The sequence below is a fragment of the Passer domesticus genome, chromosome 2 (genome assembly GCF_036417665.1).
Source record: "Passer domesticus isolate bPasDom1 chromosome 2, bPasDom1.hap1, whole genome shotgun sequence".
In the NCBI taxonomy this organism is placed as follows: Eukaryota; Metazoa; Chordata; class Aves; order Passeriformes; family Passeridae; genus Passer; species Passer domesticus.
This window is the reverse complement of record NC_087475.1, coordinates 124679176-124693129: the sequence shown is the minus strand read 5'-3', so window position 1 is coordinate 124693129 and position 13954 is coordinate 124679176. Positions and strand designations below refer to the sequence as shown.

Sequence of the window (13954 nt, the reverse complement as noted above, 5' to 3'; positions counted from 1 at the left end):
CTTCTAGAGTCCTGTTTCCTACCATATATAAGTGACACGACAATGATCTTCATCTTACAGAATACTTATTTTGTGAGTCATGTGGGAGTCTTTTGCTTTCCTCTATTTAATAAAATACGGTTTTTAGAGCCATTCATGCAAGTTCCTCCCTCTATACTTTTAAGTTTTACTCAGGAAGAGCACGTTCAAAACATTGTTAGGCATCATCTACCTGCTGGGTAGCAGGCAGAGCTGAGATGATCCTGAAGCACTTTTAAAGAGGGAAATGCTTATGGTTTGGAATGTTGCAAAACTGTGACCTTTCATCCAGAGGCTCCAACAGATTGTCCTGTGTTGATTTAGATGTAAAGCAGGATGGTCTTTTATGTCCATTTTCTTAACTGTAAATATTACTGCTTTCTCTAGAAATAATATTAATGTATTGCTAAGCACCTTGGTGATTATCTAACATTAGTATCTGATGAAAATGGTGTATAGACTAACATGCTTATTGAGTAGAAGAAATAATTAAAGCTGAAACAAGGAATTTCAACTTTTCTTTCTTAGTCTTCCCCTTCTTCTTCCTAGCTTTGTCATGAACTCAGTTTTTGGAGATGTGAGAGCCTCTCTTGTGGCAGGATGCTGAATATTTCTTTTGATCTTCTCTCTAGGCTGGCAAATAAGCAGGACAGAGAAGGAGCTCTGTCAGAGGCAGATGTAATCGAGTCCTTATCTCTGGAAAGGCTGGTTAATGAACACAAGTGTCTCTGTCAAATTGTAAGTAGATGTTAAGATGCTGTATTTTCTCATATCTGTGTAAAGCTTCCATTAAGGTAGGAAGTTAGGCTACGTGGCATAGAACTGAAATTTAGATGTAATACTCATTGTCCTGTTAAGAAAAAACCTAGCAGGAAGTCATTGTGGGGAGAGCCAAACCCAGAAATCTTTAAGAAAGCTACTTAATATTGGCCAATATTTCAGATAATATATCCAAATTAGTAGTCCCTGAAGTTTTTCTTTAGGCCTTTGTTTTAATCTCCCAGTGTCTTAGATAGGGCTTTACTTCCACAATCTCTTTCTGATGGCACTAAAAAACACTTTGAAAGATAATGAGGGTTATGTTGTTACTAACCAAGATAAGAAGACAGTTTTGCAAAACCATTTGAGCTTTGGATTTTAAAATTTAAAAATAAATTTAATTCACTAGAGAAATTTGCAGAATTTATAGAGCACTATATATTGCTATTATTTTCTCTAATAGCTGAGTAAGAGCAGGGCATAGCTCTGTTTATTATGTCATGATCATTTGAGTGCTTTCCTTCAGTTAGTGCTCTTTGCACTATGCACATATAGCAATCATAAAAATAAAAATTGCAAGTTCATCCTTGGTTTTTTGGTTTTTTTTTCCCCCCAAGGAGCTCGTGTACCAAAAATATTTACTTGAAAAATATTCAGTAAAAACAACCTGAAAGATACTAGATTCCAATACATTGGAATTGCTTAATTTTTGACATGCTGTTCTTGTTCTTTATTTATATTTTGTGTGTAATTAGGAAAGACACCAGATCACACACTCCTAAGACTGTTTCATACTCTAATGGACACCTTCTTTACCAGGCTCTTCAAAGATAAACATGGTCCCAAATGCCTTCAGTAGGATGACTCCTGGAGTCAGTTTAAACAGAGGCATTGTGAAACAAGATAGAAAGTTAGTCAAGGACCAAAAAACCTTTTATTTCTTCTTATTCTTGTATTTAGTTTTCCACTGGATCTTTAAGTTTCCCCACAAAATATGAAAGGAAATGGAAGGAGTAATTTGTCTTGCTCTTGGACACTATCAGTGAGAATGACTTTCCTCTTTTTCTTATTTAATGTCTGTAGATTCCATATTTATAAAACCTTATATTTTGTAACCAAACTTCAGCAACAATAATATTGGTGCAAGTTGAGAAGAGCATTTCCCCAGTGCTGGCCAGTGTTTGATCTCAGTTTCCTCAGAGAAACAAGTTGCATACATCCTCTATACATCTCCTTCCTGAGTAGGTTCTGCTGGAGAGTATTGCAGGGCTCCATATTGAAAAGGACTCATATTTGAACTTTAATTTAAACATAACTGATTTTTTTTCTGTTGTAAATTGTACATTCCATATCTGATTGTGGTGCCATTTAAATGCTTGTCAGATGGAGAGAGCACTGAGAGTTTTTCAGATGTTGGTCTTGGAGAGTCTCTTTAAATCTTCATAAACACAAATCCTGAACACGATCAGTGCGAAATGTCATACACAGAGCTGTTCTATTCAGTTGTTATTCTGAGAATGTTTTAAAAGACACAGTGCTCCAAAACATTTTGAAAACAGTTCCCAGGAGAACTTGAGAGAACATCTTTCCCATGTTTGAAGCTTGAATCAAGCCCTGCCTTGTTTTTCCCAATTAAAGCCTATTTTACTTGTCCTCCTGACATGAAAAATTAAAAAGAAATTATTTTCCTATTTGCAGTTTTACCTCACATTTTTGAAGGCTTTTATCCTGTCTCCCTGAAGTGCTTTAATCTCAAGAGAGGCACTCTTGGTCCTTCAGTGTTTTCTTACCAGATGTGTCTTCAGAACTATTTTCTCCATGAGGTTTGCCTTTCTCTTTCAACAGATTTGCCTGGATCATGTTTCTCTCACTTGCTGCTGAGAGTATAGTGACAAAAAAAAACTCCAATCGAGGTGCAGTGCCTGTTCTGATGTAAAAATTGGTTTTATAGCTTTTCTGACAAATTCACAGGAGATTTTATTTACCCCCGAGGTGCTTATGAACATGTTGAACTTTCTTTAATGAAGTAAAGCTGATTCTCTTTCATCTCAGATTTTTCCATTTTGATTGATAAATCTAGCATGGACTATTTATAACCCATAATTCTCAGTGTTTTACAAGCTTCACAGTCAACAGTAATTGTTCAGCTAATTTCTTGTTTCCAGTCAAGGAATGTGGTCTGAACTGCAAATTTTTCCCTCCTTCTCCATATATTTACAGGAGCCTTGCTCAGCGATCATGGGCTGTGGGAAAAAAATTGACAAATCAATCAAAAAGGGATTATTTTGGCTTCTCCATATCATAGCAAAAGATTTTGATGCCTTAAGTGAGCGCATCCAGAGAGACACAACAGAGCAAAAGGCACTTGAGGAGCAGAAGAAACTGGAACGGGCTGAGCGAGTCAGGAGGATACGGGAGCAGAGGTATTTTCCTGTGATCCCTACTCCATCCCTTCCTCCCCTCTCTGAAATGTTTGGGTCATTCCTGTGCCTAGATCTTACGGGAATCAGGCTATCCAGGATTTAAAGCTTGCAAGCCAAGAGTCTTGAAGTCTTTGCCTCTTCATCCCCATTATTTGGTTTGCTGCATGCTGGAAATGCACTTTGAATGAGAATTGTAAGATAGTTGTGGGATAAATTTGACCTTACTAATATAACTTCACAGAAGGCTGACCTAAAAAATAATTCCTGTCATTTAATCTGAAGTTACCTTCTAAAATAAAATATTAAGTTAGACTCTAACCCATATGTAAATATCAAAGACTAAATATGAAAATGTATTCAATACTATGCTTAATAAACTTCAGGATATCCAACAGGTGAGGCATGAAGGAACTAAAGATGATGCAGTGAGGGAAAGTAGGATAACTGATTTATCACTCCTCTTCAAATCCCTTTCTGGTCTTTAGCACCCTGCTGTGGTGCCTGTGAAGAGCTGATGTGAATCGTTACTGGGGCATTCTTAAAATATTTGCTGAGCACTCCTGTCCTCTCCTCTGCAGGCAGAGAATTTTGAGTCTCAGTTACTGTGAGAAGTAGCTGGGAAGTATCTTGGACTCTGTTCTGGCTGTTTTGGTTTAAATAAGCAAGTAAATTACTTGAGTACGTTTTAAAACAGCTGCAACTTGACATGGTCTTCATATATATTTCACAAATTTCTGAAAAATTGGTTTGCTCCTAATCTGCTACAAGTCTCTGCACACACAAAACCTCCTGACCATATTGGATTGTGTTGGGTTTATGCCACACTGAGAGGTGGAGTGGGGAGAGCTGGCATTGTTCTCTATAAAATGTATGGCTTCTTCATAAATCTTTATTCATTCTCCCTCTTTCCCCTTCCCTTGCCCCCAAAAAACACCCCCAAAACCAAACACCAAAACCACTGAAACAACACAAACCCAACAACAATGCCAAAGGGAAAAAGAAGAAGGAAATGCACCTGAGGAGGAAGACCCTGAGCCTGGGAAATGTGGAAACCCCTTCCAGCCTATAGCTACTGTAATCTCTGAGGTAGGAGAACACCTAGGTCTGTTAGGAAATACCTTAACAAATGTCTGAGTGGCAATGAGAAAAATGGTTATTTGAAAGAGTTCTAATTCTGTCTGCACAGCACTTTTTAAATTCATACTTTAATCTTGGCAGCCTTGTTTTCTGTGCCTTGAATCAATGTTTTTGTGATAAGAAAACCCATATTATTGATTGGGGAACAAAAGTTTTGTAGACACAGTAAAATAAATGTAAACACATTACTGAAAACATTTCCTAATTAAACTCCTGGGATTCAGAAGTGGAAAATATTCAAGGTCTATGAATTTATTCTAAGGTGTTTTAGTGATGTGGTGAGTCATATCAAATCTTCCTGTCTTCTTCATTTATTCAGATTTGTAAGCATAACCTCTTTTCAGTGGAAAATAGACTCTTGAGAATTTTTTATTAATTTTGAAATATGAAAATCACATTCATTATAAAGTTTCCTTAACCTACATTTCTGAGTTCATATTTTTTTTATTCAGTTGCCTGGAGATAACACAATCTAAAGAAACATGTAAACTTTTCCAGCAAGTAATTCAAACATTTGCTTTTTTCCAAGACAAAAGCACCCATATCCACAGAACATGTCAAGGCAGCTACATGCACAATAATCCATTTAGCAATAACATCAAAAGCAAGAAAATAAAGGTGCAGCTGTGAATATTGCAGTGACAGAGAATTGTGAAGCAGCCTGTTGTTGAGGTTGTATGCCACAATAGCTATTCATCCAAATTAGGATAGTATTTTCTGGAGACTTAGGCTCTGTGCATCTGTATTTTTTTTTAACTCACACATTAAAAAAAAGTAATTGAGGAGAAAGAAAGTAGAAGGTTGTTTTGGTTTTTTTAATAGGACCAAAAATAAAACAAGAAAACAGGCAATAAATCTAAAGATCCTTTTGTTTTATAATTTCCTCTCCCTTTCTCTGGATAGGATATTGTAAATTTAATTTCTTCATCTATTTGAAAATAAATTCTATGCTAAGTGTAAGATATTTGGAGAATATTTTTATTTTTAATAATCTTTCTGTCCTACTAGTCAGTTCACAGCATTAGAAGTCATTTAAAAATATTCTTGTCCTTTTTGTTAGAATGAAAAACAGCTGGAAAAGGAAAAGAAGAGACAAAAGTTGGAGACTGAAAAGGCTACAATTGCCTTGAAATCCCAAGCAGAGCAGGACCACTTATCAAGTAGCAGTAGCCAAACCACAAATGACAGCAGGCAGGAAAGGTGCAACTCTACAACTGCCCAGCTTTTGCAGCATGCAGAAGAGAGTGACCAACAAGCCTCAGAATGCCTTGACTCAGGTAAAACTTCTGCCTTTTAAACTATTTAATGTGATTTTTCATATGCTTCTTCTTCTGTCCATGTTATTTGTCATGATACCACATATCAATGTCACCTATTGGAAACACAGAAATTCAGGAATAGGTTATATAAGTTGAATTTCTTCATGGAAACGTAGAGTTTTCATATATTTTATGCCCACAGCTTATTTTCTATAGCAAAATGTTGTGTGATTTACATTTCCCATAATTTTATGTCTTAAGTCTGGACTGAAGGCTCTGATTTATGTCCCCAACAATTGTATTAGAATCTGATGTAGGATATTACCTGAATATGACTGTAGGATATGTAATGGGTTTTTTTTCCTGTTGGATGTAGATAACAATAAGAAAAAAAGTAAAAAACCCAAATTAAAAAGGGGCCACAGAGTAGAACCTGTTAATACAGAGGACTCTCTTCCCAAGAATCCTACACCACCAGCAGCCCTTCCACCAGGTAAGTGTAAAAACAGTAATTGATGTCTCAGTTTGTGGTTGGTAATCCTTTCAAAGTCTCACTTGTGAATGATGAAACTGAGCTGGTTTTCATACAGAGAGGAGCTACTAAACCTCCTCTCTAGAAAATCTTTAATGCAGCTTCCCACTTCGTGATATGAACTTCCAGCAGTATTAATTTGGCCTCTTCCATGGGGAAACCATCATTTTCCCAAAAAAAAGAGCCAGAAACTTGATTACTCACTGAAATGATTAAAAATATCAACATCTTTTAAGGTTAATCAGTTTGTTTTTGAAGTGTTTCATTGTTCTTCACCATGGATGCAATGTAGTGCATAACTTGGGCATTTCTGAATGCTTTGATTTCTCCCAAGGAGATGTGGGGTCTGTACAGCTCAGAATAATCCAGTGCAGTCATGGAATGCTCTGACAGTTTTTGTTTTCCTGTAGTTGGATGGGGAACTCCCAAGCTTAATAGACTTGGAAAACTTGAGCCTCTTGGTGAAACACATCATCCTGGTAATTGAAAGTATTTGGAGCTTTGTACCTTTTTAAACCATTCTCCATTGTCCATTCACTTCTACATTCACTTCATTCTTTGTCTGTTTTTCATTTCTCAATTCCAGTTTTCATTGACCAAAAGCTCTCCCTTTTGCTTAGTAGAAAGCATCTTTTTGATTTTTTTCAAGTCTGATTTTTTTTATTAGGAAAAACAATGAGTTCTCTCCAATTTTCTCATGAAGTTTAAAGTGGCATGGGATATCAAAAGTTGTTAATGATCTGAAGTTATTTGCACCTAAGAATTAGACATATTGCAAATAGTAATGGGGCCAGTTACTTGAGTCCAAATACATACTGCATTTAAAATGAAAAAATTTAACTGGAAATATCAAGATGCAGTAGGCAGTCTTGATTTCATGCTTCAATAATGACTATTTTCTGTTTTTGGAAGATTGTGGAAGACTTTTTCATATGTTGATATTACATTTTTTTCCTGAATTTGAGATGATAGCTTCTTCATTTTTCTTCCATTTTTATTTTTCAAATTTTGAAAAGTGAATTTGGAGACATCTGGAACACAAGAACAAGGAGCTTTTCTGCCAGAGAACCAAAATATATCTGAAGGGAAAATAAGATTTCTAAACCCAAAATACTTACTTCTCACAGGAAGGAAATTCATGTGCTTAAAATGTGATTTGTAATGTTGATCCTAAACACATCTTGCTCTTTTTTTTAAAGGCAAATAGAGAGAAGGTGACAAGAAAGGAAAGCCAGATGAAGAGGTAGGGAGGGGAAGAAAAGGAACTCAATTTTTATCTGTGCCTTATCGAGGTGTTGCATTCTGTAGGAAGAGCATGGGTGGGACAAAGAGGGAAAAACCTGCTTAAGCTAGGTGTTAAATAGTAAAATAAGTATAATTATTAAATAATTTTGGAAGCTGAAAATGTCAAATATGTTGGTAGGGAAATTATCTCTTGACCAGAGGTGTTAAGAGCAAACTTGAAGTACTCAAAATTTATCACTGAATGTAAGGCATTGTCTGTTCTTTGGGAGATTTATTCTTTTTTTCCAGGAATTTTGAACCACTCACAAGATTCACACTTGCAAATCCTAGCAAGAAAATAGCTATTAGGAAAGCACTATTTATAAATGAAGAAAGTTCTTGACATTCATAGCTCAGCACTGCCAAACATTTAGTTAGGTCCTGATCTTCAAAAATATCATTTATTTCTTTCTTTTGCTTAAAGCAGCTGTGGGGTTTTAACTCTGTCAATTTGAGATCCACAGAATCAGAGAATTACTGGGATTGGGAAGGACCCTTAAGATACACTGATTTAATTTCCCACCTGGCCTTGCCCATTTCCTCTCACACAACAGTGTTTTTCAATGAATTCTTACATACTTTGCACACTCAGAACCTGCTCCTCACTGGAAACTCAGAGTTTCCCTAAGACCAGAGGAGCCTGCCTTGGGTTCTTTTTTTACAATAATTGCGTCTTTCTGAAAATCAGCTTATTTTTGATTGCCCCTTCAGCAGAGAAATAAATCAATGTAGTTTTTTTTTTTTCATTCCCTCACCTTTGTCCAAATTCAAAGGTGGGTTTAAAAGTTTTTTCAGACATTCAGACTTTGTAATTACATGCTTATATTCCCTGAAGACTGCCATTTTTCCAGTCATGCTAATAATTTTGGCACAACATGAGGTGATGAGTGCCTGTTTATTGTCAGCGAGGAGGATACATTTACAAAAATGTTAAACTTCATTATAGGAGGCAAAATTCTCTGCCAGACCTCAAAAAAAATGGATGAATAAAACCATCCAATGGACAGATTTTCATTGACATTTGAATCATGTGTTGGTGTTTTCTTGCTGCTGTAATTAGTGCTATTGAAATCAAATTATTTATGACAATAACATAAAAGTGTTCTCATTTTGCTAACTAAATGTAAAGGTAATTAAAACCTCAATCCTACAGACAGGTCCACATGTTCTTCAAGTAGTGTAGTCCAGTTTGTTTGTCTTTGTTAATCTTAGCTCAGGAATGCAATTTTAACAGAAATTATTGCATCTGTAGGACAAGTGGGATATATTCTTCTTGGAAAATGATGATTTATTAAAGCTGAATTTTGTGTTGGCAGGCCATCACGGCTTTCTTGGGGAAGAGGTGGTCTGTATAAACAGAATGGAGATTTGAATGTTTCAAAAAGCTGCTTTTCTTTTTTCTTGATTTCTACCTCCTTCCTCTTACCATATTCCATATTTTTTTGTTTGTGAAGTGCTTTGCATGTTCCAGTCTGCATGGTTTTTTTACTTCACATCCATTACAAATGTTTGAGAACACTTGTTACTTTCTTCTGATGTACTTATTAACTTTGTCTTGTACAATTTTGCCATTTTAAATTCCTTTATTGATGGAAGGAAATGCTGCAGTTTTATCTAAAAATTCTGAAATAGTTCTTTTAGAAAGTTATTTTAGCTTGGAAGATAAATGCCACGCATAGATGGTCCCAAAATTTTGGATTCTGCTCTGTATTACTGTAATTTAAAACTATATTGCAGTGCAGTCTTGAATACAACATCGTACAAATTTCAGTGTTTCATTTTTTCAGTTGCTATTGTACACTTTGAATTTCTCCTTTCCTATTTTTAGGGATGTTTACAGATCCCCTTTGGGCTTGATCTTGCAAATGCTGATGCATGTATAACAAAATGTAATTAAACCCTCGTTTGGCCAATCCATCTCTAGACATTAATTAGCACTAGGTTTGAAAGTTTGCTTGGAGGAATTAGCTCTAAACTCATAGAATCCCTGGCTTTCATTATGGAAGTAAGAATTTAGAAAACATTCTTTGAGCCAGGAAGGTGGTAGCGACAGATTGATGTGTTTTTCTGCTCTGGAATTTCTTCCACAGATTTCTATGGAAAGCCTCTGCCCCCGCTGACTCTACGCCAAAGACCCAACAGTGATACCCATGATGTCATTGCTTAACTGGAGCACAAAGAGAATTTTAAAAAACATAAATTAAGAATCCTATCTTTTTTTTTTTTTTTTACCCTTGAAGGAAATTTTTTTATGTGATATTTTATCAGCATGTGACAACTAAACATGGAGTTCATCCTGTTGTGCTTAATGGTCAGACTTTATAATTTACTTTTCACATCACCAGCTCTTCTTCAGGATTTATTTGGTTTACTTGTGAAAAGACATGGCTGTAAACCTGAAGAAAAACACCTTCAAGATCCCATAATACTGGATTGTACATTGCCACTGAGACCTTTCTCCAGGTGCTGTGCAGGTGTTGGTATTTTGGGATTTTTTCAGGGAATAAATTATTCTAAAGCATTTTGTAAGATTCCTGTATGATAGGGTGAATAATAGAAAGGTTAAACAAATATTGAATATATTTTTCTACCTTTTTATAAAATTAGTTGAAAGGTTGAGTGGAGCTGTGTACCTACTACCAATGAAATGATACGTAGGGAGCATTAGAAAGCTGATAGTCAAGTGCAAAAAAATAAAGTGTGTTTGACTCTTATATTTCTCTTACAGTACCAATACCTTTTCTTAGGTAGTACTTTACATATTTCATATTACTGGCAATCTGAAGCAGAGGGTACGATAAAAAAAATTAAATACATTTTATACAAAATAATGGTATTTGAACTGTCTGGAAGTTTTCTTATCAGTTGTTTTCTTTGTTTTGTTATCTGAGTTTGACATAGGTAATAAATATTGTGGGAAAAAATAGAGTTGAATACTGTATTGTCTACTACAACAAACGAGAAAATTCACAGAGTGGGAAATTTGCACTAATTAAATAATCAGGTTGGATGGGAAACTGAACCAACCAGTATGCAGATGACCTCCCTCAGTTTTTAATCTCAATAATACTAAAATATCTTGCAAACTGAAGAAACCCTGGGTTTTTAAGTATTTCTTTAACATTTCCATATAATGTGTTAAAATCACTGACATGTGATACCTAAACAAGAAGGGTTACTATTTGTTATATTCCTGTTTAAATGTTTTTACTGTTACATTGGAGACAACCAGTGGTGTATTTGTAAATGTTCATTGTTCTGCCACTTAATGACAGACAGGATGAAGCTCCCATTCAGGGGATTTTTTGAGAAGCAGTATTTGGTGATTTTATATTATGGTCTGTCGTCAATAATGTGGTTTTACCAAAGGAGTTGAGATGTTGAAACAATGTGGTGTGTTACATGTTCAGCACTTTGATATTGGAAATCCTTGCCATGCACCCCTTGCAGCAAGGAGTTGCACAAACATCTGCCATATTAAAATGAAATAATTAAAAGTGAGGTGGAATCAGTCTTAAGGATACGAAGTTTGGAATAGGTGGAGAGGTTTATTCCTCTGTGTTTGCTGGTTTAGAGAAAGGAGGAAACAATTTCTATGTGACTACCAGCATGAGAATACTTCTCTTGTATTCTAATACTGATTCAGTTGAATTTTTCTCAGGATTTGGTCATTTTCCCTTCAGACAACACAATACTAAGTGGAGGGGAGGTTGCACAAAAATGTATATGTGCAATCTCAACTTCACTAACACTAGCTCTGTTACCACTTAAGTTTTTGGCTTAAAGGCTCTACTTTTGCAGACTTACTTTTTTTACAGCTTCAATTTCTAGGAATGTACTACGCTTTTGTTTTCCCTCTTTCCTAAAATAAATCATGGAAGTCTTTATTAAAAATAAAGCTAAATACTGCTGTGGTAACAAATTTGAAAAACTAAAATGTTGATGCTTATATATATATGAACTGTGTGTTCTGTGTGTCGTGTGTGTGGACATATGTATAATTTTTGATTTTTGCTTTTAAAATAAATTTTACCAGTATGTGACCAAAGTACTCAACAATGTTTTATAAGTTTTTGTTTTATTAATATGCTTTGTACTTATTTACTATGCTGGGGTTTTTTTTCAGTAATTTATACTGCTATGACTTTTTATTTGCTGAAGATGACATTTATGTATAGAATAAAGCTATTGCAAAGCATCCACATGTTTCCTGTATTTACAATTTTTTGGAAGTAAGTCTAGTCTATAAATATTTAAGGACTGCAAGTCTCACATTTCTAAAATGAATGGAGTTTTCATAGACAGAATCTTTGCATATTTTTGCAGGAGAAATGTGATCAAATTTAGAATATACTGATAAGATTGGCATTAAGTTGAGTGTATATGAATACCTATAAAGAGCTTTGATAGTGCACTTAATATTTGAGAGATAAAAGTTGTGCAGCTGTAAATTGAGAGCACAGATTAGATTTTGCCAGATTTTTTGTCATCCATATAATCACTTTTGAAATGTATGAGTGCATGCAGCTAAGAGTATTTATATTTAAATACAGGAGTGGTAAGAATACAGAAATTCACTATTTAAGCAGAAGATTTTGCATTATCTATGCGTAACGTCTTGAATACAATTTACACAAAATATTTTAAAGGTAAGTTAAGAGTGTCTTCTAAGAAGGAATAGTAATGTTCATTAACTGAATTAATGTGAGAGACTCAGTACTTCAAAATAAGTTGTTCAGTTGTCTTCTCTTTTAGTTACATCTTAGAATTCACAGAAAGACCTTACTCATAGATTTCAAGGTTTTTTACATCAAAATTATTAAAAATAGACATTTGGTATCCATTAGGTCTCTTGGGTGAGATTGGAAAGGATTAACAAGGTAAACAACATTGATTCTTTTTTTCCCCCTTTAAATAAGATTCAAGCAGTCTTTTTTTTCAATAATATATTGCAGTATTTTAGTGGGAAGTTTAGTCCTGTAACTTCAGGATGCTACCCAATAACTTTGCCATCATGTTAGCTTCTTGACTCCTTGGGTTCATTCCATTTGAAATACTTTACTTTTTTGAACAGAATATACCCACCAGGATTTAATTTGTAAGTGGAGCCTGTTGTAAACATAATTTGAGCTAAGTTTATCTGCAGTAGCACATGAGAGAGACACAAGATGCATTATTGCTGGTTGCAGTTTGGCTGTGATGGTGGTGGTGCTGAAGAACTGGAGTCCTTTCTTTGCTTTGGTGCAAATCTGGTTTCAGACACATAGGGCACAGTGGAATATAGCCATAGATTTAGGGAAAGGTGACTCATTCAGCAGACCTTTTTGTTGTACTGTTACAGTAAAACTCAACTCTTGTGTACATTTTCTGGTATGGTACTGTCCTTAGCAGAATTACAACCACAGAACTACTTTTTCTACTAGTTTTGTTCTGTGTCTGTTGGTAAAACTCACTTATCAAAAAGCCTTTCAGGTTTCTTTCATGTTTGATATGTAAGAAGTCTCCGTTTTGCCTCCAGGCCCTTTGTCACAACCCTGATAGAAGCATTTTAATAATCAGCTTTCAAGCTAATCTGCATGAGGTGAGCAAAAGCACTTAGTCTTCATTAGCTGGTACCTGAAACTCAAATATTTATCCATACAACAGCACTCCTGCCTTTACCTTTGCACCCCTTTCCAGTCTCAATTTCAGAGGCTGGGTTCAGCCTGCAGAAGCTTTAATTAAAAACCACTCTTAAACAAGTTTGCTGCTTCCACAGGGCTTGATCTTAGCAAGAGAGTTGGCAAATGTGCACAAAAGGGTCTGTGGGGATTTGTTTTGTTTTGCTAGGACACAGTGATTGCAGGATGCCCTTCCTTGGAGGAGCAGTTTGCAGGTCTTGATGAAGGGATCAGACGAGAGGGATCAGATGAGAGCAGCCACCGATTTTAGTGCTGCTAAACCAGGGACAGCTGAACTGGGGTACAGTGGTCCTCCTGATTCCTGTCCCCAGAGAATGTTTGATCTGAAAGTGTGTGAGAGAGATTTCTGTGAATAATTCTCAAGTCTCCAGCAGTTTTTCATGGCAGTACCAGCATTCTAGTCTGGAACTGATCCCCGGTGTGGTTCAGATGAGTTGAGTAGCACTTCCAAAGCCTGGGCCATATAGGAAAAAAGGTACAAGCAGAGACCTGATGTTTGGGTGGGGTGTGGATGCTATCAGACCCTCCAGCAGGTGCTGGGATGAGCATCACTGTTGTAAATTGTTAAAGTGAGAGCCCAGGTGCTGTGTAATCCTGGTTTGGGCAGAGGAGTCAGGACGGCAAGTCAGGCTTCCATGGCTAAAAAAAAAAAAAAAAAAGGCAGAGAAAAAATTAGGAAGTTGGAGTGGTTTTTTGTGTTGGGTTTTTTTGTTTTGTTTTGGGTTTTTTCGGTTGTTTTTTTTAACTGGGTTTTTTGTTTCTTTTTTTAACTGACACGGGAACGAGGTGCCCAAGGAAGTGGTGGGTTGCCTCAACCTTTCGAAGCCAGCTCGCTGGGGACTTGAGCATCTTCCAGGGGTT

The 13954-nt window shown here is 35.8% G+C and overlaps 1 protein-coding gene across 4 annotated transcripts in view; it reads left to right on the top strand.

Moving 5' to 3' along the window:
• The window catches only part of ARL13B (ADP ribosylation factor like GTPase 13B), a 32448-nt gene extending 20988 nt beyond the window's left edge, over positions 1–11460 (top strand). For 2 of the 4 annotated variants that reach the window (XM_064411112.1, XM_064411114.1), the window contains 7 exons: positions 651–756; positions 2998–3200; positions 4193–4286; positions 5398–5614; positions 5973–6089; positions 6539–6607; positions 9503–11460. In XM_064411112.1, coding sequence (XP_064267182.1) covers positions 651–756; positions 2998–3200; positions 4193–4286; positions 5398–5614; positions 5973–6089; positions 6539–6607; positions 9503–9579 — 883 coding nt within the window. In that variant the 3' untranslated portion in view covers positions 9580–11460. Of the gene's footprint in view, positions 1–650; positions 757–2997; positions 3201–4192; positions 4287–5397; positions 5615–5972; positions 6090–6538; positions 6608–7327; positions 7372–9502 lie in introns of all 4 variants that reach the window. The other 2 variants (XM_064411113.1, XM_064411115.1) reach the window with 2 other exon arrangements.
• Positions 11461–13954: the final 2494 nt, after the last annotated feature.